Genomic DNA, 25682 nt, shown 5'->3' with positions numbered 1-25682 from the left:
CTTTTCTGTTCTTTTAGCCTAAATGTACACTTATAACTAAGGAAGTTTTACCAAAATAAATCTGCTGCCTGTGTGTTCCATGTACAATAAAAATGATTTTTTGTTTGTTTTTTAAGCTTGCCACAGATAAGTTCCATACTAATTCAGGCAAAAGCTAAAGATAGAAGGAAAAGGAAGCAGGGGAACAGAAATTCATCAGGATGAGTCTCCATAATAGAAGGACAAGCAAAGAAATTGACAACTTGTTTGAGTTTTTGGAATTTCTCTATATGAACAAGGATTACATCTTCTGTCACACACTCCATTCTACATCTGTATTTAAAACCAAAGAAATTATCCTGACATTGTTTTTTAAAGCTTCCACTAAGAGGACATATTAAAACCAGTAACTCCCTCTTTTCTCCTGGGGGAAGTTTGGAGGGGAGCTTGTTTCCATCTTTGCACAGTGCTTAAAAATGCAAGACATTTACAGGGCTCTGATACCATCACCTACAGTGGCAGATGAGGAGAAGCTGACCAGAAGAGTCACTCCCTTCAATGAAATTATTTAAAGGGATTTATCACCATAAATTCTATGTTTACCTATAAGTTTATTGTACATTCTGTGACATCCTTGCTATGGACTTTGGCACTTGGTCTCTTTTTGGGTAGGATAATCAGCAAAAGTTACACTTTTTTCTTTTAACCAAACAACCACCCACATATTTTAACTTTGGGCTACCTCAGAAGAGGTATTTTGAGGACTATTTAAAAAACAACCTTTTCTCCAGCAACTATTTTTTCAGATAGGGGTGCATATGGTCGGTGTTAAGCAATATTGGTAGCACAGCACAGACATTCTGAATAATGTGTGCATGCTGTGTGTATTTATAGAGTCACAGCTCATGCTGGCACTGCAGGCTGCAGTAATGCAAGTGTAAAGCAACTACTCTGCTTTATATTTTAATAAACATTTTGTTTTTCTGTCAGCTAATAGCAAGTTTTGAGATCATGGCAGAGTGATAGGTATTTTAAGAGTAATATTTCTTACTGCTTTCAACACAGTGTAAGTGTACAGAATAATAAACTAATAACATAATTATGATTTCTGCTGAGTTCTGGTGTGTCAAGGCCTGTTGGGGAGTTCAGAACTGTTCTCCAGTAAGTATCTCTAGGTGCATACTGAAAAGTACCTCAAACTAACATAATACATGCAAATTCAGAGCCTGAAAATTAGGAAGTGACCATGTGAAGGTTGCTCACTTAGTTCTGGTTCAGCCCTTGTGGCATCCCCCTCTTGCTGCAGCCTCAGACCAGGCCATTGCAGAGGGTTTGTTCTGCAGGAAACCTGTGTCCCTCAGTGCTGGATGGGTGTCTCATGGCAGCATTTCAGGGTAAATCAGAGCACAAGGATCTTGTGCTTCTTGTTGTGTTCTCTTGTGTCACAGCTCAGCCTGTGGCTGTGTGATCTCTTCCTTCCCTGGCACATCAAGGCTGCCAAGGGGAGCTGAGGTTTCATTTGTACAACACAACCCGAGTCAGGGAAGTGAGGTTCAGATTGTTATTTGGGGCAAAGGATACCTGACTTTTTGTCTGTCTCATTCTATGCTCTCAGTTCCTCGAGTAGAAAAAGACTGTCACATTGTTTTAGCTTTCCTTGTTTTAGTTTCATCTTTAAAAAAACAAACAAACCAACCATGCTCTTTGCTCACTCTGTAATGTGTTGCAGAGTTACACAGTGGTTTGTGTCTTCGTGCCAGGGAAAGCTATAAAGAGTTTTTTCTTCTGAGTAGAATTAACACTGTGTTTGCAAATGAACTAAAAGCAGAATTTGGCTTTTTAAACTTTTTTAAGTATGGGCATCCTCCTCAGAGTGATGTACAAGATTCAGGTCTTGTTTAAACAAAAACCAATATTTAAATGAAATAATTTTTTTACCTAAGATTCCAACATCAGGATATAAATATAATTATTTCATATATATTTTAATATTCAATAGATATTTAATATATTTTTTAATATTCAGTTAGTACAAACAAGAGAATATAAAAAATCCTACTATGTGAGATTGTTTCCCATATGCCCAGAGAAAGGAAGAAAGATGCACACAAACGTTCAGCCTGCACAATTTTCTTGGTGCAGGACTGGCTCCCTCCTTAGGAGTGGAATTCAGTGAAATAGGAGTCCTCTCAAAAACAAAGAGTGAGCAACAAAGGGTAAGTGATCCAGTGATTAGCCAGAGGCTAATAGGAATGCAAGGGCAGAGTGACAGATTGCATATTGGAGGAAATCTGATCTGGAAATTAATTTGAAGGTTTCTGCAGTGGAGACTGCAAAAGAACTAGTTTTGAAATCTTTCTGAAGGACATAAATATATGAAAATTCTGACTTGCTTGTGTATAAACTGTTGTATCATACAGGAGAGAATGCTAATGGGTAAATAAGGTTGAATTGCAATTTAGAGGAATTTTCCTTTCCCTCCTTCCCCACTTAATTTTTTTTTAAAAATTAGAATAAAATATGCAGCTGCCTGCAACTTAGCATGAAAAATTGGGTTAATTTACTTACAGATTCTAGTGATTAGAAATCTGGATGCTGTAATTTTCTCTGGTTGAAAATACACTCTTTTGTAGGAGAGTAAATCAGGACAGCAGATAAATACATCAGCACACACAGTCAACAGCTACGTGTCACTAAATATACATAAACATTGGGAAAAAACAGAGCTTTTAATTATGAAGAAGTGAATATTATTATTTAGTGACTTACCAAATGGTTTTAATTTAACCTTGTGGTAGGTAGATGTCACTTTGTGTTAATAGAATTCTCTTTCTTCATTGGGACCACCTTACCCTTTCTTCAAAATTTAACTGCTGTAATACAGCAGTATCTGAGTCCTGACATCTTTTCTTTTAAGATTAAAAAAATTCCTTAAGTAAAAAATCCCACACAAACTTATTCAAATATCAGCTTATGAAGGTTTGCCTTTTCAAAATGTAATGTTTTAATTTTAAAGCATGAATAAATACACCTTGGTAAAATTCTAAGGAGTTACTAAATACAGAACAGTAAAATTTGAGTACAACAGATGAGTTTTTGTCAGGGATTCAATGTAACACTAAAATTACTATATACTATTTACTAAAATTACTATTTACTATTACTAAAATGACTTGCTGCTGCAGGATGGAAATTAGTTTCACTTAGGCTTTGATGCTTGTTGAAGCTGTTTGTAAAGCTTGATTTTTTGAGTAGTTCTCTGCTGGTTACCTAAAAGAGCAACATGAAGAATATGTGAAGGAATGAGACTAGTATAAATTGGGATTTAAAAACCTCTCATTCATTCCTTTGATCACAGTATTTAGTGAAGGAGAAAAGTGGCACTGTGAAGGAGCTTTTGGATTGCTTTCTGCTGAATGGAATTAGAAACACTTAATTTCAAGTCAATAATCCTGTAAGAGTAGCTAATAATTTCTCTTCTGCTTCACAGTTCCTCTACAGTTCTGCACTTGATATTATTGTTGGGATTTTGTTGGTGATGGATTTGTCATGAGAAGCAGGGATCTGTCACTGATAATCCTCTTAGCTCTAAGGACCAAACCTTGCAGTATATAAAAAATCCCTTTTGAGTCCTACACTTGTGTTTGAATTTCTGTCTTGTATTTATTTAGTACAACAGCAATTGAACAACTATGAAAACTCAGTCTTTAAAAGAACTATGTTGTATTGAGAAAAACAAATATTATTTACTCTCATCATGAATAATGTCTCATGAAGAGGAAGGAGGATGCTGCAGCCTTACAGTCTGTCTCTAGCCTGTAGGTCTGTATTCCCAGGTAGAAAGGCAAGACTATATATTACATTATTTTGCCTTTTAGTCCTTTAGGTTATGTTTTCCTTGTTTCAAGACTCACACTGTAAGAGTCTCTTTGGAGGCATTAGCTGACATCAGTGCAGTACTTGCAGCTATTTTTAAAGGAAGTATATGAGAAAATAAATTCTGGTTCTGGTGCCGCGGTGTCTCACACGGAGCTGAGATGTTCCAGGCACAGCCCTGCTGGTCCAGCCCTGCTGGCTGAGATGCTGCTGTTCCTCTGCTAAATCTGTCCTGCTTCTGTTTGCAGCCATGTCATCTTATCTGTTAATTGTCAAGTCTGAACTTCCTGGGGCTGTTGCTGGGCTTTTGAGCGGAGCCGAGAGCGGGTAAGGAAAAATGCTTTGTGCATTCTCTGTTTGTCTTGAAGAAAAAAGGGGTCCAGCACTGCTGAAAGTGATGGTTGCTGACACTTCTCTGCTCTCACACTTGAATTTAAATAGTCATTTACATGAGTTGTTGGAATATGAAATGTATTTGGCAAGTGCAGGTTATCTGCAGTACACACACACACACAGAGCGTGATTCTTTCCTCATGGTGATTTCCTATCCTACGACCTTAAAGTCAGTGGCAAAACTCCATCTACAGGAATCTCCTTCCTGTAATATTGTAAAAGGAGAAGCAGGAAGGTGCTGGGAGGGAGAGGAGAAGCAGCATTTCCATGCTGTTATGTTATCACCTCACATAATTCAAAATCACAGTACAAAAAATGGCAGGCATTTACATGGAAATATTTTGTTGTCTCGCTCTAGTAATTGGACTTGGCTTGGGAAAAAATGCCAGATTTCCAGACTTGGTTTATAATTCCTAAACTTGGCTCCCAGTAAAGAAGTTATTTTTTGCAGTTGAGCTGTAAAGCTGTTTGTAAGGAGTGTGTCCCTCACATTTCCATTGGAACTGTCACAAGAAATCGAAGGCAAACCCTGCAGCTTCAGCACTGAAATACCTTGTTTGAGTTGTTCCATGCTCCTGTCATTCCTTACAGTGTATCTTGGAGTGCCTTACAGCTGTTTTTCCAAACTGCTATTTTCAGATGTTTTGAGCTCAGAACTTGCTCTGGATTGAAATGTGCTGAAATTGTCCCAAGGCTGTGTGATGCTTGTATTATTCCTGAATGTTGTGGGTGAATTTTAAGTGGGAAATCAGTTTGTTAAAAGGTACTTTAGTTGATTTTCTATTTTATCACTTGCAACTTCTGGATTTTATAATGAGTTTGAAAAATTAATTGTGGCTGTAATCTTGCTTTCTATCTTTCTGTCCCCCAGGCCCTCACAGTTTTAGTAAAGTTTTTTGTCAGTTCTCTAAACTATTACATTTTATATGTGTATATATGTGTATATTACATTTTATATCTGCATATATGTTATTTTTAGTCTGTTAATGTATCTCTTCCAGCTGAGGTAGTTATCAGCTTTTCATTTGGGTGCTGTAACCTCCTTCAAGCTCATACTTCAACCTCACTCTCCATACACAGTGGTGTTGAGCTGCTGCTGGATCTGCTGCCTGTATTCCAATCTGTCTAACCCCAAATTTAGGATCTAACATCTCTTACTGCTGTTTTTAATTTTGTGTCAGCTCTGTTATTGCAAAGTGAATTTTCTTCCAGCAAAGATACATTTTGAAACAGCTTAAGAAAACTCCTGGTAGGTAAAATGTGGAGGTTCAACCCTGTGCTGCTCCAAGGGTTGTTCTGTCTGAAAAAGGCACTGTGAAAACTTCATTAAGGTGCCTGTGGGATAGTGCTCCCAGGTTCTACCTCAGATCTCCTGGATGTGAGCACCCAGGTTACAGTGTTGAACTGTTCATTACAAATTACAATTACCTGTTTTAATCCTCAGTCATCTGCCAGCTCTGCCAGCAGCCCTGATTCTTCCTTAGCTGAAGCTGCAGTTGGAGATGGGAGTGAAGCTCAGCTTTGCACTCTGAAAGAGCTGAAATTGTTCATAGGAATCCCAACCACAGCTCCATGCTTAGGTGATTGGCAGCCTGGTCTCATCCAGTTTCTGCCTCTGTAAATTGGAGTTCTTGCACCAATTAATGTTTATTTAACACAATTTCCCTCCTCTAGTCTTTGTCCAAGCAAACTGTTTCAGTGCATTTCTCAAGCAGTATTCCAGGAACATGCACATATGTGTGTCCACATCAATATTTAATTTCTTTTGCCATATAAATGGCCATGCTAGATCATAATCTTTTGTTTCTGTGTATTTTTTTTGCAGATGTTAAGTGTACATTTTTACTAGCTGACCTTTTAAATGGTAGGAAATTGTTCAACAAAAATAGGTTATCAAATACCAAGCCTGAGAAGCAACTTGTTTATTCAGAGGGCATAAATATTGAATAGTTTGATTCACTTTTTTACCTGGAGCACTTGTTTCCAGATGGGATTGCACAACTGTTCTGTGTTTGTTAAGTCATTATAGCATTTGATACGCTTTCATTTGGTGCAGAATTTATCTCAACTGGAGTTGGGATGTATCAGAAATGTCAGTTAAACTATCTGTGAAAGTATTTTATATGCATAAACCCTCCTGAGCTGTGCATTTGGGAAAGCCATTTACAGAATGGTCTGTGCATTAAATTATTTTTATAGGTAGAGGTTAGCAGGTGTGCCTGTGTTTGAAAGGCTCAGAGCCAGTCTAACACATCCTCATGTCTTTTTAAAAAACAAAACTATACAGTATGAGCACTTACTAATATGAGTGGAGATGTTTCTGTCTGCATAACAAGAATTCCACATAGTTTTGATGACATGAACATAGTTTCAAATGAGGATTGTGTTAAAAAGTTGTAATTTGTGAGCCCTCTGTTAACATTTAATGACCCTGTCAGAGGATGTGATTGATGCAATTAAGTTGTCTTGCTTGTGTGTTGTATAATTGATATGAACTGAGAGTAAGATCCTAATTTAGAACATATGAATATCTTGTTCTGTTGAATTCAGGAATGAAATTAAAGCGATTTATAAATGTCTGCTTTTAGTTAAAATAAGGGGGAGGGAGGAGAAACATCTGCATGCCAAACCTTTTTCAGCACAATCAAGGATTTATATTCTGTATTTCATATTTTGAATGCTTTTATCATGTAGGATTAAATTTACTGATTAAATTGATTTTAAAGGCACTATCAAAACATTTATTCTGCCTTTGGAAAATAACAGTATTTTGACATCAGTACTTTGAGGAGAAAATGGACACATTTTCCAATAAGCAGCTCACTATGGACTTTTTTGATGTCTTTTTAAGAATAAAAATTGGTATTCCAGAATGAAGCCATATAGAAAATTGCTTTTTCTCCTTCATTTCCTCACTGCTATTTTCCTCTCTGTCCCCCCCTAAACAAATAGTTCTTCATTTACCATAAAGTAATCAAAATAATTTTCTGTCTGTTCTGCTGAGCTTGTGAACCTCAGTGGCAGCTGTGGGTTTGCATTCAGGAGATTTAAACTGAGGTGCCACATCTCCACATAGTGCATGATCCTTATGTTCTCTGCCATGGTGCTGTTCCTCCTAATCTGAACATCACCAGACAAGAAAGAAAGAAAGAAAGAAAGAAAGAAAGAGAGAAAGAGAGAAAGAAAGAAAGAAAGAAAGAAAGAAAGAAAGAAAGAAAGAAAGAAAGAAAGAAAGAAAGAAAGAAAGAAAGAAAGAAAGAAAGAAAGAAAGAAAGAAAGAAAGAAAGAAAGAAAGAAAGAAAGAAAGAAAGAAAGAAAGAAAGAAAGAAAGAAAGAAAGAAAGAAAGAAAGAAAGAAAGAAAGAAAGAAAGAAAGAAAGAAAGAAAGAAAGAAAGAAAATGTTTAAAAATATATGAATGATAAAGAATAAGAATAAGAATAAGAATAAGAATAAGAATAAGAATGAAGAATAAATGCTACAGCAAGAAGCTGATTTTGGCAAAGTTGTTTCTTCACTGTAGCAGTAGCAGACAGAGCTAATAATACACTTTTTGAAGAATTGTGTTTTGACTCATTTTTAATACAGACATTGTCAGGTAATGGTTGCTTTGGGTTTGATACAGTGAACATGCCCTCAAACTTGAAATTTCTCTGTTTACATTACATCTTCTTTCCAAATAAGTGATTCAAGTGGCTGTCCATGATGTACAGCAGTAGTTAAAATACCTGTATGATAATTCTTCTTTAACACAGGTGTTATGGTATTTCCCTCATGATAATTTGAGGTGCTGCCTGTTTATTAGGTGCTAACCATATCCTGGACTAAATAAACTGGAAGGTCAAAAGTCAAGGTGTTTATAGGTGGTAAAGTTGGAGGCTGATGTGCAAGATGTTTATCAGTACAGGATATGGTTATTGCCAAGTCAGGGCAGGCACCCTCAGAATGTTTCTGTTCCTTAACAACTTATCCATCTGTGCTTTCCTCACTTCAGAGATGGGATTTTGGTGCTTTAAATAGATTTTAAATGTGTGAGGACTTAATGTGCCTCTACAATGCTTTTTTAATATGTGTGGTTTTGTGTATAAACATTCTACCAAATTTCATCAGCATAATTTTTATCCCTTCTGTCCTTTACATTTTTCATGGATGTATGCAAGGAAGGGCAGCTCAGCAGTGAGTGGGAATTGATGTTGCTGTTTCTTCAGGTGTGTAAATGTGCAGCTCATTGTAACCCAGTTTTAGACACACACTGTGCTGTGTAAATACTTCTGCTGGAAATCTCTAGAGTATGAAATGCCCTTCCCTCTGACCATTGCTGTGAATCAAGGCAGGGATTTGCATTTTGTGCTGATGAGAATTATGAATTGTCACACATCAGAGCCCTGATCCATGCAGACACTTGCCTGTGGAACATTGCTTGCAGAATGAAGATTATCTGGGAGCTCTGTTTTATATCAGTGTAGAAACTAGGAGTAAACTAGGAGTACAAATCCATGTAAATAGCATGTGAGACAGGAAATTATTTTTCTTGTCCTAATGGTTGCTTTGTCCAAGAGCACAGTTCTAAGTTTAATATATTTTTAGGACTCCTGAGCTTTGTATCAAACCTAAATCAATTTTCCACCAGGTCTTGGTACCTCGATGGGAGGCTGCTGCTGCTGCTCACTTCAGTCTGCATTGTTTTTCCTCTTGCCCTTCTTCCTAAAATTGGTGAGTAATTAAAGGAGAGAAGAGAATATTATTCTACTTTAGTAGCAATTACAGTTGAAGACTTTAAAACCTTAATGGCTTATTTATTTATTTAAACTGGTAGGGGGCTGCTGGTGGTGGTGATTACTTCAGTTGTTGTAGTGTGTTCTGCCTTCCAGCCCTGCCTAGTTAACCTATTACTTGGGTTGCAGTAGTATTTTGTCTGCAATACTAAAATAAAATCTTTACAGCAGAACATTAAAGAGCTGCATTTACTTACAGCATGCCATTAGTGGTAAGCCAGTTCTAATTCTGCCCTACAAAACTACATAAATGATCTGTGACAGGCACTTGGAATGTTGTTATTCTGAGTCCTAAGCCCCAGATACCAAGCACTGTAATAGAAAACATGCCTAAAATGTAAAGCTTTAGCTGTACATTAGGATCACTTTCCTTATAAATTCTCTTTTATTTTTACTGTTATTTTACAGGCTTTCTTGGCTACACAAGTAGTTTATCATTTTTCTTTACGGTGTACTTTACTCTTGTGGTAAGTTAAAAAGTCTCTGCACAGTTTCTTTTTTTTTTTTTTCCTTATTGTTTGAATGTTTTCATAAGCCTGTTTGGAAATTAATTGTCTTCCCCTCCCCCTTAATTTTTTATGTGAAATTTAGAATTCTCTTCAAGTTCAGTATGTGCTTGCTTGGACAGACTGCATTTGTTTTGCTGAGGCTGGGAAATGTGTATGAACTTCCAAGCATGTGAAAAGAGTTAAAATAATTATATTTTGGGCTGGTAAATATAACAATTTTTTTTTTTTTTTTTTTTTTTTTGCTGATGGTGCAGCAAAGGGAGCTGGCACATACATTTTTGTTTCCCTACTAACAGAGGAATGGAATTCTGTTTTCTTAACTTCTAACTATTACTTACTGCAACTAGTACAGCAGAAAATTTAATATACTCCAAAATAAATTAAATTTACATGTATAATGGAGTGACAGAGTTCAGAAAAAGGCAAAGAAAACTAGAACTTCATTAAGGCAGTTTACAAGATTCATTAATATGTCAATGACCTTATTCTCCTCTCCAGCTGAAAGGAAAAGTTCTTTTCTCTGAGCCATATGGGGGTTTTTGACCCTGATGTTCACCCTCTCAAGGCCCCTGCGAGGTAGATGTTTCCAAATATCAAAAGTGAGACCTGCTAGGCAGATCTAAGACAGAAAATGTGCCTTTAAGTTGCACTTTTTTTCCTTTTTAAAGGGAAAAATTGTGTTAATGCACATGTGTAATATGTGGTACAACTGAGCAGCTCTCACTCTGTCATCTATTTCATCTTTTTGAGTTTTATTTGGGAGCCTGGCAAAAATGTTCCCCCTCTGCCCTGTCACTCTGGCTTGCATTGACTTGCATTTAATACCTGTTTTACAAAGGGATAAACAGAGTTGAAGGCAAGTTGAACAAACATGCCATCCAGGAGACCAAGGCAATCCATTAGGAACTGAACCATGTGATAAAACCAAACTTCAAAGCTGTCAAAACATCTCCCTAGGGTATCCCTGGAGAGCTGCAGTGTTTGTAGGACCTTGGGAAGTATTCTTCTTAAGCTGAATATTGAGAAGCAGCCACAGCCTCTCCAGAGTTAATGGAAATTCATTTGTAATATTTATAAATTACCTTAACTTTTGACCTCTCTCCTAAAATTTGTCTTCAAAAGAAAAAAAAAGGTAAGAAAAAGGACTGAGTATAATGCTGACCCAGGCCTTTGGCTGAAGCAAGTTGCAAGGGTTTTAAAACCAGTTCAGCTCCTGGATTTCAAAGGGAATGTGGATGGATCTCTGAGGAGAGCTGCTGTAATGGGTGGATGCATTTGAAAACAACTTCAGTCCCTGAAAAAGCAAATGTGTAAGCAAGAATTGTGTGCAGCCATGCCAAGCTGGGATGAGTTAAACTAGATTTTAGTTTGTGATTCTCTGTGAAAAAAGTGGGTACAAAGTGCTAAGGGAGGAGTACAGACTGCTGGATTTTTAATGAAATGTTAAAGTTTGTGTGCTTATTCTTTCTTGTTAAATGGCAAAGCAGCAGCCACAGTAAATCTAGCTGAGGTCAAAATTTTTAAAGCCATTATGGATATTTCCAGAAAACCAATACTCTTGACAGAATATTCCCTGTGACTTGCTCAGGCCCTGAAAGTCAAAGGCATTAAATGTGGTTTAGTTTTCATATCTAATTGCTTTGAAGTGGGTGATATGTGCTGTTGAAATGGTGTTTTAGTTTGCACACTGTTAATTTCTGTGTGGCAGATATGTTTTAATTTGTTCCAGAAGAGAGCTGTGTTAGTCATATGGAAGTGATAGAATTATATTTTGCATATACAGTAATTCTGTGCCTTTTCAAGTGCACACCATCTGTTCAGCTTTTTGCCAGCAAGGCACAATTTTACTGCAGCCTGCAGAAAAGAGACGTCCTGGTCAGTCTGGTCAGGGAGAGCACTGAGCAAAGGGCTGAGACTTCTTTGTTCTGGGGCTCAAATGTCCTCTCTGTGCCTCAGTGTCTCTTCCTTTAAAGCCAAAAAAATTGGTTCTAGGCTTTACTTGCAAAAATATTGCAGATACTGAGATGAGCTGATCTAGGAGAAAAACAAGTGTGTGTAACAATTCATTCAAAGCCAGATTCTGTGAGGTCCTGAACACTTCTGTTGCTGAGTTGTTGAATACCTCCCTGCCTTGAATCCTCAGGGGAAAAAAAATGTGATTGTTAAAATTTTTGTTATTCCTTCTCCTCTTGCTGTGTATATTGGTGAAGCATAAAGACACACTTGTATTTTTTTGTGTGTGTGGAGACAGCATTATTGGTAGCTTGTTCAGCAAAGGTGTTAATGATTGCTGATGGTGTTTGTCTGAATCTCTTGTTTGTGTTCCAGCACAAAGCATGTTGCACATTGGGAACCTGCCACATGCAATGAGTGATGTTATGCACAGACAGCTTTGCTCAGTGCTGTCAGTGCTGCTGGAATAAAGGGATTCCTGTTTTCCCTCTGCAGGGTACAAGAAATCACTGAGGATGTTAGAACACTTTGAGCCTCTAACTTTATTCTTTAGCAATGTGTCTGGTGTGGGCTTAAAATACCCTTTTTCCACTAGAACCTCTCTTGATTTTGAAGTTTTTTTCACTTAAAACCAAACATTTTTTATACTCAAAAGAATGTTTATATGAAATGGGCTTAAAGTTCTGGAGGAGGGTTGTAGTGCCTGCATGACTGCTCAGCTAACTGGGCTGTGCTGCCAGCTTAAAAATCCTTTCCTGTTGGGGAAACTCATTGGACTCCAATTGGAAACCTAAATACATTTAAATAATTAAGCAAGTGGGCAAAAATAAATAGAGATTTTTTTAAATGCGCCTAGTACATTTTATTTTGTCTTCTTTTATTTCCACAGTCTGTTGTTAATCTGTATTACATTTATTTTAGCAAAGTGCTCTCCAGCCTTTTAGGTTTGGCTTGTCTGGTCCTCCCTCTGCAATATTTATATATATTTTTGCTCTTTAGCTTGCAGGAAGTCTTCCCCTCACCACTGCCAGGCACATTTTCCTTTCCCCAAACCTTGCCCTTCAGCTCCTTGCCCCTTCCCAGTGCCTGTTCCAGCTTTAGACTGGAGTGGGGGAGTTCCTACAAAGCTGATTACTTTGGAGCCTGCAAAGCCTTCCCCTCTTTGTGTGCCTTTAAATACAACCCAGCCCAAATTATGCTTTAGTGTTTGGTGTTTGCAGGCTGCTGTTGAGCAGGCTCCCACCTAGTTCCATACCTCAGCTGAGTTGTTCTGTGCAGTTTAAAAAGTGTTCCTGCCACAGTTTGTGTACCCACAGTTTTCTTTCCCCACATTTTGGCCAGGGGTGATATTTGTTTGCCTCTCCTGGCATTGGTGACAAGAGGGAGCATCTACTCCTCTGGGAAACAGCACTTGGCAGCAGGCAGGGCACAGTTCCCTGAGCCAGGAGAAGAGCTCCCTTGCATGTTAGTCTTCTCATGAATCTGAGTCTTTAATTAAGTTTTTAATGATTTGCTCCAGGCTTCAAAAGAATTATAACCTCTGCAGCCAGGCAACTACAATAGGAAATTAATTAGGGTGAGGAGAGCAATGCAACTATCATTTTAAACTGGGCTCCTGAAAGAGGAGGTAACATTGCTTACTTTAATTTCCCTTTGATTTTCAGCCCTGTTGCTTGGCAGTCCCTAAACCAGCAGGGTGTAGCTGAAGGCCCAATGACATTCTAGGACAATAATTGCATTTATTGTTTTTCCTTTGCTTTCTAGTCCAAACCATATGTTTCTGCCTTTCAAGATTAGCCCTGGGCTCTGCTCTATCTCTGTTGAGGGCTTGTGTGCTGCGGGTGCAGGCTGGGCTCTACCACAGCAGCAGTCCTGCCTGGAAGGGGAGTCTGCTTGCATTTCAGCTCATGGCAGAGCCCACTGCAGTGCCCTGGAGTATTCACATGCTTTTTGAGCAGAGAGAAGCTGTGAGACAAGCAGAGAAGAAGGAAAACACAATTCTTATCTTGCTTGCTGTGCTTGTGTTAAAGTAGAATGTAATATAGAGATTGTTTACCCAAAGTGAATGAAATATAGAGATTGTTTACCCAAAGTGAATGTAATATAGAGATTGTTTACCCAAAGTGAATGTAATATAGAGAATGAAATATAGAGATTGTTTACCCAAAGTGAATGTAATATAGAGAATGCAATATAGAGATTGTTTACCCAAAGTGAGGATGTTTTGTTCCCTTGGCCTATCAGGGCCAAGGAGTGTGTGTGTGTCAGAGAGAGAATGAGATGAGTGCAGTGTGAGCAGTTGTAAGCAAGAGTAAGTGCAGAGCAAATTCAGCTTAAATGCAGTGTACATGGTATAGTGTAATACAGCCTTCTGATGGTAAAGTCAAATGCATCATTCTCTCTCCCCTTTGATTTACAATAGTGCCCCACCTCCAGAAGCCTGGGCCATGAGGCTGCCAGCTGTGCAGGGTGAGCAGCTGCATGGAATGGCACTGACAGCCTTTGCTGGCCAGTCTCCTCCTGGTGGCCTGGCTGCCAGGCAGGGCTGCTGATTTACTGGGGGTGCAGCTCCCTGCTGGGGGTTCCAGCAGGCTGATACTTCTGCTATGTGTATCTAAATTGAAAACTGATTTTTAGGATATCATTCATACATGAAATATGCTGTCTCTGCAGGTTGTGATTAAAAAATGGTCGATTCCTTGTCCTCTACCTCTGAGTAGTGCCATAGAGACTTTACAGGTACAGTGCATGCTGGTTTGAAGTTCTAATTTTATTAGTAAACTGTATTGCTTTTTTTACATTAACACTTTCAGAATGGCTTGCAGTTTAAATTCCTTCTTTTATTAATCATCACAGAATCTGAAAAGTTTCATGTCCGTGGTTTGGGCTTATTCTTTCATTATGCCTTTTTTTTTTTTTTTGCATTTATGTTTTACAGGTTTCAAATTCTACTGGGGATTGTAAAGCAAAGCTCTTTCATCTTTCAAAAGAGGTAATCTCTATTAACAATACACAAACTTAAAGGGGGGTGGTGGTATTTAAAAAATTGGGGTTTAAACCTTACCCAGGGTAAACTGTCTTTGTATAAAACTCGTTATGGGCTGCTGAAATATTTTCTGTACCTGCTGCCAAGTGCTATCCAGTCTCACTTCTTTTTGTATGAAGGCTGATTGTCCAAGTTAGCATTATGAAAATATTTTGGAAATATGACCAAAGAAGAAAGTATAACAGCTGAAGCAGTGGTCAGCCTCATCATGCAATCAGATCAAGCCCTCAGCTGGAAGTTGGTGCTGCTTGGCTGTGTGCTCTTAGTTCCTGGCAGGGTTGAGCAGCTTTCCTGAAACTAACCTTAGTTTTTCCTTACCTGAAGCTGATTCTTCAGGCCTGCTGCAATCTTGTGCATCTCATTGGGTGCCAGCTCTGCTATTTGTTAATTAACATGGCATTTAAATCATTTAACCACCCATCAAGGCTTGCAGGAGGGAAAGTGTCATGTAGAGCCCTGATCTCTAGGGGGTGAAGAGGAAGGGAAAAGGTAAATCTGGGATAGCTCTGTAGTGAGATCTAGGAGGGATGTGGCTGCATTTCTCTGAAAAAAACAAAAGTCCACCCTACCTTCCCAAGAAAAAGGAAAGGAAAGGAAAAAAAAAACATTGGGCAATGCAAACATCAGACAAATGTTGTCTGTAGATCAAAGAAGAAATGGTGCTTTGACCAGAAACATTTAATGTGAGATTCTGGCCTTTAGTGCTTTGAAGACTCTTGGGACTCATCTCTCCTTCTTTTTTAAAATTACCTTTATCAATAGAAAGTGGCAAATCTTTACCAGCATGGGCTTGATTATTTCAGCACAAAAGTGTTTGTTATAGCACAGCATATTCTACTTGGCAATTGCAGTGAGCTGTACTAGATGATTCATCTCTTTTATTACAGATTTTTGGAATAATACACCACTAATTGTGTGGTTGCATCTTTAATTACATAACTGTCTTAAAACTTGAGATGCCAAGCATGTTATATTTCCTGTTAATATTTCCTTTTATATTTTATATTTCATCCAAATTTTTCTGAAGGAGTAATAAAATAGTGAGGTCAGGGTGAAGGAATCAGTAATTTGACAGCCATGGATATTAGAATTTGGAAAAATTCTTAGAGAATTTCACCAGTGATACACTGGCTCTGGGACACATCCTGCCCTTTCTACATAAGTACTTGGCTTCAGTATAGTGAAAAAAGAAAATCTCCCAGTTTTTGGTTTATAGGCAGCATGACTTCTCCTGATGATGAAACTGAGCTATGTGCACTTGAACTGACATGACTTGAAAAGGTTGAATTTTTGTGGACTGATTAGAGACACCATTTCTGTCTTGTGGAGATTTATCTCAAAGCATTCATCTGGAAATTTTTCCACTGACTTCCAGCACTTGAACTGAATTCTGAGTTCATACAGATATTTTTCCAACCAGCAGTAACAGCAAACAACTTACAAGATGTTTTCTTTCTCTTTCAGAGTGCTTATGCAATACCAACTATGGCCTTCTCTTTTCTGTGCCATACCTCAGTCTTGCCAATCTATTGTGAGCTCCAAAGGTAATGTATGAACACATGCAATATTAAAATAGAATTATAACCTTTTTGTAATACTTTCCCTGAGTATTTTTTATTTTTAGGTCAGTGCAGAATTCGCTGCAGAATAAGGAGCTTTCATGGTTTTGGGAAATGTACAGTTTTAGTCTGTCCTGGTTTTTTCTCTCTTAGAGGAATGAAAAGTAACAAATGTGGTTCCATCATCAGTGTCAGGATATTATCCTGCTCTGGACAGTCAGGAGAAAAAAAAGGGTCATTTGCTAAGGTACTTTAATAGCCATATTTTAAGGCTGTAACTGAATCTGCATTTGGCCATACCTGATCCAGTGATGGTTTTTGACACAGATTCTGTTCCTAGCTCTGAACAGGTTGTCATTGTGGTAAATCCCAATTTTCATTTAAAAGAGACACTGGTAAGTCTAAATTCCATACAAGATAAGGACAGTGTTAATTGTCTGCTTGAAAAGTGCCCTTTTAATTACTAGATTAAAAATACTTTTAAACCCCCTAAATGTCAGTGACAGCACAGACCTCAGCAAATCCTCAGTGGCCTTAAATTGGACCAAAACTTCCTTATGAAATGCAAGGTACTGTATGGATTGTGCTGTGTTTAATCATCCCCAATACTGATAAAACAACACTGATTTCCTTTTCTTCCTCCATTTTAGTCCATCCAAAAGGAGAATGCAGAATGTCACTGTCACAGGAATTGGGCTGAGTTTCCTAATTTACTTCATATCTGCTCTCTTTGGGTACCTGACATTTTATGGTAAGTGATTTCTTCAGGTATTCCTTGGAACCAAAGTTAATGATAACAGATAAATGTCTTCTGCCTGGAATGCTTCAGGCATTAGAACACTTGAACCCTCAGAATTTAAAAATTCAAAAGGAAAGGCTTTGAGCTGGGTTTTCCAGCACTGCTTCTGGTTCCTGAGCCAGAAATGTGTTTGTTTGATACATGAACTGAACCAAGAACTGCACATTTCCTGGAAATGTTGTTGATATTTGATGAAGTAACTGTACCTTTTAATTATCAATCAGAAGTGTGGGTGGGGTATCAAACACTGGCCCTACAAATTCTACAGACATTTTCATTTGCTGTGGAGTTTAGGTGACAGTGTGCTGCAGTACCAATTTAATTACTCTACATTTGGACTTCTAAATACTTCTGGGTACAGATTTTCAGTATAGTTTAAACATAGATGACTTCTTCTGTCTGGCATTCTTGTACTTCAGAAAGATTTCAGGCCCCTTTTTTTAAAGTTCCATCCCAGCCCTGGCAGAAGTAGGTGAGTGTCCATTTCATACAGCAGTGGCAACACAATTAGTTTATTGAATTTCCTCTACTTGCTGATTCTGTTGTAGTTTCATACCAATGCTGTCACATAAATGCATCACAGTCATCCATGAGGATCCTTCTGATGTCTTCTGAAAACTCTTATTATGAGATGTTCACATGCTAATCTTCATTGATTGGAGTGAATAAAAATTCTTACAGGAGACTGTAAGGCAGTAAATGAAAGTTCTGGTGAGGATTTCCTCTCCTTTCAAGTGTTTCATAATTCTTGATTATGATGGGTGGGGGATGAGAGGGTGTCTGATAAAGCACCAGGAATATTGGCTGTCAGTATCTAATAATTCCAGATTTTTAGGGACTTTTGTACCTTTTACCCCCAAGTATAAGCATGTCTGAAAATATTCCCTAGATACCCAGAAACCTTAGAAAAATTATATGGGGATTTTTGAAGGCCCTGATGGCCTATTGGCCACTGTTGCTGTTTGCTGGCTGTCTGCATGAGGTTTGCTGGAGAATATAAATAAATATAAATTTAAGTGCAACTCAGAGAGGTTCAGTAGGCAGTGCAGGGTAATCATCTGTCCAGATGAAATCTTAATAAGAAAGGGAAAAAATAAAAGAGGAAAAAAATAGTCCTGGAAGCCATCCCAGTTCCTGTTACCTTTTCTGCCATGATTTCTTTGGGATCAGATCCTGCCTTCACTCAGTCTGTTTCACTAGGAATGGTTTGGGTTTTCTGCAGGCTTGATTTCCTTTAGGAACTCTAAGACTCAGGAGCCTGAAATGCTGGAATCAAGAGTGGATGTCTGTAAGAGACTTTTGTTGTTTGTTTGGATTTTTCCCCTTGCAAGCTTCTTCTTTTCACTTTTTGGTTGTCTTGTTTAATTAACTCACTTCTTTAAACAGAGAAAGTCTGTTCCCTGTTCCTAAAACACCAGTCTGAGAAAATGTAAAACATTTTCTATTAAATTGGAAACAAAAGAACAGTTCCCTCTTTGAAATGAAGCATGTTTCATCTCTCTGTGGTTCAGATGGTTTCTTCTGTTTTCTGTGAATTTGAAACTTCACAGGGTGACCAGACTTTGAAAATTTCAGTTTATTCTGAAGTCCAAAAAAGCAGAGTTAAGATTAAAAAAGAAAAAAATCAGGGGTAGCAGACCACTCTCAGTGCTCTGACTTTTGCTGTTTAAATTTCCTCCTTTTTTTGAAGCTGTGTCCTTTACATTTGTGTCTTTTCTTTAGGCATCTTTGGCTTCAGCAGAGACTCTGCCTGGCATTGCCTCCTGAAATTTTTAATTTCCCTGAAGATTTTGCCACCTAGTGTATCAGTAATGCCAGAATGTATCTGCATCCCTCAAGCAGATGGATCCATTGGAATGTCACCTTAATTAATTAGCTCCCCATTGATTAACAAAGCAATTAATTTGTTTTGTTTTCAGACAAAGTGGACACTGAGCTGCTGCAGGGTTACTCCAGGTACCTGCCCCATGATACCATCATCATGACAGTGAGAGCAGCCATTCTGTTTGCTGTGCTCCTGACAGTGCCTCTGATCCATTTCCCAGTGAGTATTCCTGGGAGCTCTGCAGCTGGCACTGAGCACTGGGCACTAATGTTTTGCAGACTGCAATTCTTGAGTCACATCTAGTCTTGTGTATCTTATTCACTTGTCAAGTGATTGATCAAAGACCACATATTTGCATATGTTCCATGAAAGCTCCAAAATAACAACTAACCACTAAGCTAATTTGTGCTCTCGAGACAGATTTCAGATTAAAACTAGCCCACAGCATTGTTTCTAATTTAGAGAATTCAGAACTTCTAAAGTTTATTTAGTTTGATTTTTTTTTCCCCTCTTAAATTGAGTTTTGCTGACTTGGTTTTTCCTTTCTACATGCACGCACCCACACACAAACACACTTGTACTTGAAACTCAATTTGACTGTAAATTAAAAACACATCTAGACCTATTTCACAAAAATAAACCCTAGTTTAGCTTATCAATACTGTAGTAGAATTGAAAATCCATTCTTTTAGGAACTGGCAAAACTCTGTGTATGGAAGCACTGTATAGATTATGTATCAGTTGACAACATGCTGACATTTGCTACCAGGCATTTTCAGAGACAAAGACTGTCCCCCAGGCCTTCTTTTGTCCCTCCAAAAAAGGGAGGGACCAGTCATTCCTTCAGACTAATGACCATGTGATAAATCTTGCTTTAATACTGTAATAAATCTACACTACAGAGAGACAAAGCATTAAACTATTACTGATCTTCTGGCATTTTGATTTTTAAAATGTTCTTTTACATCTGGAATGATGTCATTCTTAAAGTTCTGAAATTGAGGTAAGATCAAAAAATATGTGTGTGTATGTATGTATTTACCCACACAATGTTTGTCTTTTACTGTGCAGGCAAGGAAAGCTGTGCTGATGGTATTTTTCTCTCATCTTCCTGGGTCATGGATTTGCCATATCCTTGTCACCTTAACACTGAATGTAGTTGTTGTTCTGTTTGCAATGTATGTGCCAGACATCAAAAATGTATTTGGAGTAGTTGGTAAGTGCTTGTGGTGGTTGGTTTTTTTGGGTTTTATTTTAATTCAAGAAATTCAGTATATGATTCTGCAATGTGCTTCAGTCTTCTCTAAACAAAATCTTTCTGTTTATTAAAGGTTCAACCACATCAACATGTTTGCTTTTTGTATATCCTGGACTATTTTATCTTAAACTTAACAGAGAGGACTTTATATCACCACAAAAACTTGGGGTATGTTTTCTGTTTTCTTATCTGCACTAATAACATTTAAACAGGCTCATTTTAAATGCATTTTAATACACAGTGGAGCACACAATCTGAGGGGCAAAGCTCTTGTTTTCATTGCAGCTCACAAAATCTCTGAGCATTTTCTTTCATCCCTCCTGGTAGATCTGGTCTGTCTGAAACTCCTTCTTCAGCAGAGTTTTTTGGCAAGCAGTGTGTCCATGTACTGGGCAATTGCTCTGATATGTGCTTTTCCCTATAGTTTTCAGATGTTGACTTTTAATCCAGCTTCTGCTCAGTTTTTACCTGTTGCTCTTTTGTCTGAGCAGTTGGGACAAATCTAAACTGCATTTAAGTGGGACAGTTTTTGTGCTTGTTTTCTATAAAAGACTTTGCAAAAACATCTCTCTTTTTTTTTGTTCTCTTCCTTTTTGTTCAGTTTTTTTCCTCCTCTTTGTGGTTTCTCTTTTGTTGTAGTAGGTTAAGTTCTGGGCTGGAATTTGTGCAGGAGCCTGCTTTTTGCACTGTAACTGTCTGTCTTCGTGTAACCACTGCTCAGCAGAGTGGCCAAAATGCTGACAAAATGTTTATACATAGTTTTTCTGCCATTCTTATGATTCATGGAGCTGCCCTTGTATTGACAAAACAGGGAATCTGAAAGAAAATATAATAATAATGCCCTCTGACCATCTTAAAGTCATGGCTAGTTCCAGCAGATTTGAAACCTGTTATAAATCAGCAAGCTGCAGTCTCTTGAACTGTGGTTTTATCATCATCTGGCTAGTCAAAAATGTTAAAAATCCATTGTAATTTTAATTGTATTTTGAGTAAAATATGAATCAGTTTCTCCATTTCTTTAGAGTTCTAAAGGTTATTTTTTGTGCAGCTGGATAGTGTGACTGCTCCTGGAGTTCCCAGGGAACTATGCCAGGCTTGGTTTAGTTTCCCACTAAGCAGATTCTTTGTGTTTGAAGACTGAATAGTTTGAAACATTACAGATTATTTTAAAAGACACTCTTTGTACCTGTTCTTATGGACTTTCATAACATTAATTTTTGCTTTTCTTTCTTCACAGGCATGTGCCTTGGTTATTTTTGGCATTTGTGTTGGCCTTCTCAGTTTGGTTCTGATAATTTACAATTGGGTTGATCAATAAGAGCTATTGACACTGTGAACTGAGCTCCAGGGGGACAGCAGGGAGCAGAGAGGTGCCAGCACTGCTGCAGTGAGTGCTGCACATCCCAAAGGAGCACTGACCAAAGCTGCCAAGGAAGAAGCAATGCTCCTTTCACCTCCTTTACTGATGGTCCTTCTTTAATCTTCAGTCATCTTCAGTTACAATTCACCTTTGCCATTCTAAAATAGGAGGTTTTGGTGATGTAATAAGGACAGGTAAAAAGGTCTTGAGAATTTCTGCAATGCAAAAATGGTTTAGGGCACATGGTGAAAAAAACCAGAAACTTGAAATTACTTGTCCTTTCAAAACAAGGTGAGCAGACATTACATCATCTTTTTGTGCATAATTTGATTTGTGTACACAGGATAGTGCACATTGTCCTAATCCTTGAAAGATTCCTGTTGCTTGACTAATTTCCAAAATTTCAGCCAGTTCACATTAAGAACTTGTTGACTCCAAGTGTTTACCCTAATTTATCCTAAGGTGGATCCAGAGACCAATTGCCTTAGCTCAGTTTAATGGGCATGTCATGATATTTGTTAATTGTTTTTTAAAATACATTTTTTCTGTGTCAGCACACTTGAATCATCCTGATTAATTTTTAAATTAATTTTGCCCATCAAGCACAATAGCTTTTAGTAGCATTTCATTTTGGTGTTTTCATTTTGCAGTTAATAATAGACATTTTTCAATTAATATCTACTTTTGAGTAGTACTCAAAGTACCTCAGTATTCCTCCAAGTAAAAAACTCTTCTCTTTTTCTCTCTTATTCCCATTTTTACAAATCTTTCAGGTTTGAACTAAAGTGTTTCTAAATTTTATGTTCTTTTGTGTTTCAGAGAAGATTGGGCTTAAAAGATGAAAATCTGCCTCTGTTGAAAACAAAGGGAAATTTTACTTTTATGGAACCCTAATTTTACCTCAGATATCTTTGAACTTCCATGTAGTCTTTTATAATTCCTTATTTTTTAGGCCCCTGAATGTGAATGCAGTTTTCAACACCAGCTGGGCTTTGAAAATGATGTACCCACAAGAAAAGTTTTCTTGGGTACCCACAAGAAAAGTTCCTCATTTTTGTAGATTGAAAGCGGTGGCTGAGACCATGGAAGGTTTTTAGCATTTGCTTCTCTCAGGTGGGATCTGATGGCACTAAAGTGGCCTTATCTCCTCAGAGATTTCATGCCCTAAGGAAGCAAAGGCTGATTGATCCTGTCCTGTCTAAAGGGGAGGAGCAGCAAATAGCAGAGTTGGAATCACCTTCTCCATTCCTGATTTCTCCTGCCAGCAGATCACAACAGATCACTGGGCTCTCTCAGGGTCCAGGAGTTACTTTTCATTTTTGATGGATGGCCTGAAGGCACCCAGGTGGTGCAGGTTAGTGCTGCTTCAGAAATCCTTTTGGCTTGGAAGTGTCCTTCTCCCTGGGAGTTTAATTTAGAAACAGACTCTGTGGTGAGGCCAGGGAGCTAACTCAGAAATTTTGGTAGGATCCCAAAGAAAAAGATCCCTGGAAAGGACTGCAGTTCTTTTTCTATCAAAGTTTCTAGCAGAGGTTTCTTGAGTCCAGGTGAGCCCTGTAATAGTTTGGCAGTACCAGAAACAGCAGATCCACACTTGGCCAGGAGTTCCCAGCTCCTCCTGTGGCACTGGCAGTGGCTCCTGTCACATGTTTACCCAGCGGAAAACCGAGGTGACCACGAGATGTGACATTATCTGCCTGAAAAGTGAACTTGCCTTTATTTTTCCCAATTCAAACTGCTGCTAACCAGGTGCAGCTGCCTTCCTGCCTGTGGCTGCCCTTTGATGGCTGACTCTCACGGGCTTTGTTACACTGCAGGGATTCAGATGCTCATGGAATCTCTGGCCCTGCTGTAGAAAACTAAATATATACCTTGTAAAAGTGTACCTTGAGTCAGCACTGACAGCTGTGCATCAGGAAGTGATTTTCTGTCTGACTGAACCAGAACTTCTTTGGAAAACAGGAGACCTTACATTGGTGAGAATGAACTCAGGGATTTTTGTCAGACACTAGAATTTAGGGAGTGTATTTATTAGAAATTTTATGGAAATTGTTTCTCATTTATTATCTGCTCTTGTAGCATACTGTTGAGTAGTACTGGTAGGTCATTACTGCAGTCACTTTTATTTTAAAAACTCCAACCAGTAATGCTGAAGTCTGAATACTTAGATTATCTGTGAGGGGACAAAGTTGGCAAAGCTTTGCTGAGCTTTTGCTCTTCCCTCCTCGCCCTGAAAAAGCTGAATCTCACCATGCACTGTACTGCTCCGTTGCCCTGGGGCAGTTTGGTTTGTGTGCATCATCCTGAAAATATGACTGAGAAAATACCTGAAATACAGTGTTAATTTTACAGGGGATTCCTTAGTGCTGCAGAAATCACTACAGTATTGTTTTTAATCCTTGGGTATTATCCCAACCAGCCTGGCTGCTGACTGACTGTCCTGAAAGGTAACTTTGGAATGATGAATTCCAGTGTGTGAAGTTGATGAGGATGAATGGAAGCAATTCACAGCTCTGCTGAGCTCTGTTATTACATTTTGGCTGCAGAAAGGAGAGCACAGGGGTTTACAGAATGCCTGTTACCTTTCACTGAGAAAAACCCTAGAAATGCTGCTACTTCTGAGTTTCTGTAGTTCATAACTTAAAATATGGAGGAGCAGAAAAATAATTTCTGTTCCCAAATTTAGAAGATATGAGTGTTGTGCACAATGAAAAACCAGAGTAATTTATCCTTCTCACCTCCCACAGCTGTGCTGTGCATTTTGTTTCTCAAGGGTTTTTCTACAATTGTGCACTTCCATGAAGGTTTTGAGCAGAAGAGGCCTCCAGTGTGGAACTCTCAATTCATTTAAATGCTGACAAATATTTTCTTCATTATTCTTGCATACAGATATTTTTTCTTCCAAATTTCCAGATTTATGAATTTCAGTGATTCTGCTTTATTGCCTGTCATCAGCATTTTCCAACCTTCTTCACTGAAGACTTGACAGGGATGAATGAAGGGACCCACAGCATTTCTGAACTCACTTGGAAAGGTTCCTTTTCCCTAGTTGAGCAGGAAGAACAGTGTGAGAGATGAAAATTAATTGGTTGCCTTTGATTTATTTTCTCTTCTTCTCCTATTTCCATTCCTTGTCCATTTGGAGGCTACTCAAGTTTCAGCTGGACTGTGGTGAGCTGGGTGTGAAGAATGGTTTTTGTAACCAGCATGGCAGGAAGGAGGCTGCTAAACAACAGAGCTCAAAACTAGGATTATTGTGGAACTCCTTTCTTAGTTAGATTTCATTTAACACTGCACCTGAAATTGTTGTTTTCCAGTTGATTTTGGTGTTGAAACCATTCAGTGCAGCTGCTCTCCATACAAAGAAACCTTTGCACATGTTTACTCTTGCTGCCAGTGGGAGAGAATTTTCAGTATTATAAACTGCAGTTTGTGGTGGTGGTCTTGGTATTTGTGTGCTTCAGTGGTGTTCATCCAGGCATGCTTCATGTGGAAATGGAATTCCCAAAAGAAATTAATAATGATGTGGATGTAAAAATTGCCCAGCTCATGTCAAACCTGTGTGTTGTACAACAGATTTTCTGTTCTGAGTTCTTGCCTCAGAGTCACTGTGGAACAGCCAGTGCTGCAAAAAATGCAAAAAATAAAGAACAGTTTACACTCCACACAGCTGTGTGTGTGATCCCCACTCTGTTGTGCAGCTGATGTTCTGCAGCACATCCTGAAATGTTCCCAACTGCCCCTCCCAGGCCAGTCTGCTCCCAGGGATGGATTTTACTCTTTGGACTGTGCTCTCCAGAACACCAGGATGCAACAATGAGCAATGCAGTTATTGTCCTCCCAGGTATTGGTTCATGGACAGCAAACCTGCCTCTTCTGTGCTGTGAACAGGAGCCAGCAGAATTTAGTTCAGAGGCTGGTGTTCTTCAAGAATCAGGAGGTTGGAAGTTAACAAATGTAATTAATCTCAGTGTCTCAGCTGGAAGTGAATGCATCTAACCCAAACTTACTGGTGGTTTAGCTACAACCACTTGCCAGGTAGGAGCTTACCACAAACAGAACTGACCCACATGTGTGCATGATGTTTAGAGCTTTTGAAAATGTCAGTTGTACTCAGGAAGTTTAAAAAAACCACAGAATGGAAGGTTGTAGGTCTATCAAAATGCTTTCTCTTAGAAGGGTGAATTCAGTATTTTTCCTAATGTATTTCAGAGCTCTGTGCCAGCACTGCCTCTGGGATGTGGGGAAAGGATGAGCAGTTGGCCTGGGGTGAAAAACTGCTCGTGGAGACACTTTGGGAGGAACCCTCTTGCTGAGCAAGGTGAGGGGCAGTGATGGGGAGCTGGCCATTT

General features: G+C 38.5%; 1 protein-coding gene across 1 annotated transcript in view; it reads left to right on the top strand.

The window, feature by feature from the left end:
- SLC38A6 (solute carrier family 38 member 6) overlaps positions 1-24995 on the top strand; it is a 37880-nt gene extending 12885 nt beyond the window's left edge. Inside the window, exons 6-16 of the mRNA XM_059475144.1 lie at positions 4104-4182; positions 8877-8959; positions 9430-9488; positions 14157-14222; positions 14422-14475; positions 15994-16073; positions 16739-16839; positions 18807-18931; positions 19784-19928; positions 20044-20138; positions 21208-24995. Of these exons, the coding sequence (XP_059331127.1) occupies positions 4104-4182; positions 8877-8959; positions 9430-9488; positions 14157-14222; positions 14422-14475; positions 15994-16073; positions 16739-16839; positions 18807-18931; positions 19784-19928; positions 20044-20138; positions 21208-21288 (968 nt within the window). The 3' untranslated portion in view covers positions 21289-24995. The remainder of the gene's footprint in view (positions 1-4103; positions 4183-8876; positions 8960-9429; positions 9489-14156; positions 14223-14421; positions 14476-15993; positions 16074-16738; positions 16840-18806; positions 18932-19783; positions 19929-20043; positions 20139-21207) is intronic.
- Positions 24996-25682: the final 687 nt, after the last annotated feature.

The sequence above is a fragment of the Ammospiza nelsoni genome, chromosome 6, assembly GCF_027579445.1.
Source record: "Ammospiza nelsoni isolate bAmmNel1 chromosome 6, bAmmNel1.pri, whole genome shotgun sequence".
Taxonomy (NCBI): domain Eukaryota; kingdom Metazoa; phylum Chordata; class Aves; order Passeriformes; family Passerellidae; genus Ammospiza; species Ammospiza nelsoni.
The sequence above is the reverse complement of the archived record's forward strand: the minus strand, read 5'-3'. Positions and strand labels throughout refer to the sequence as shown.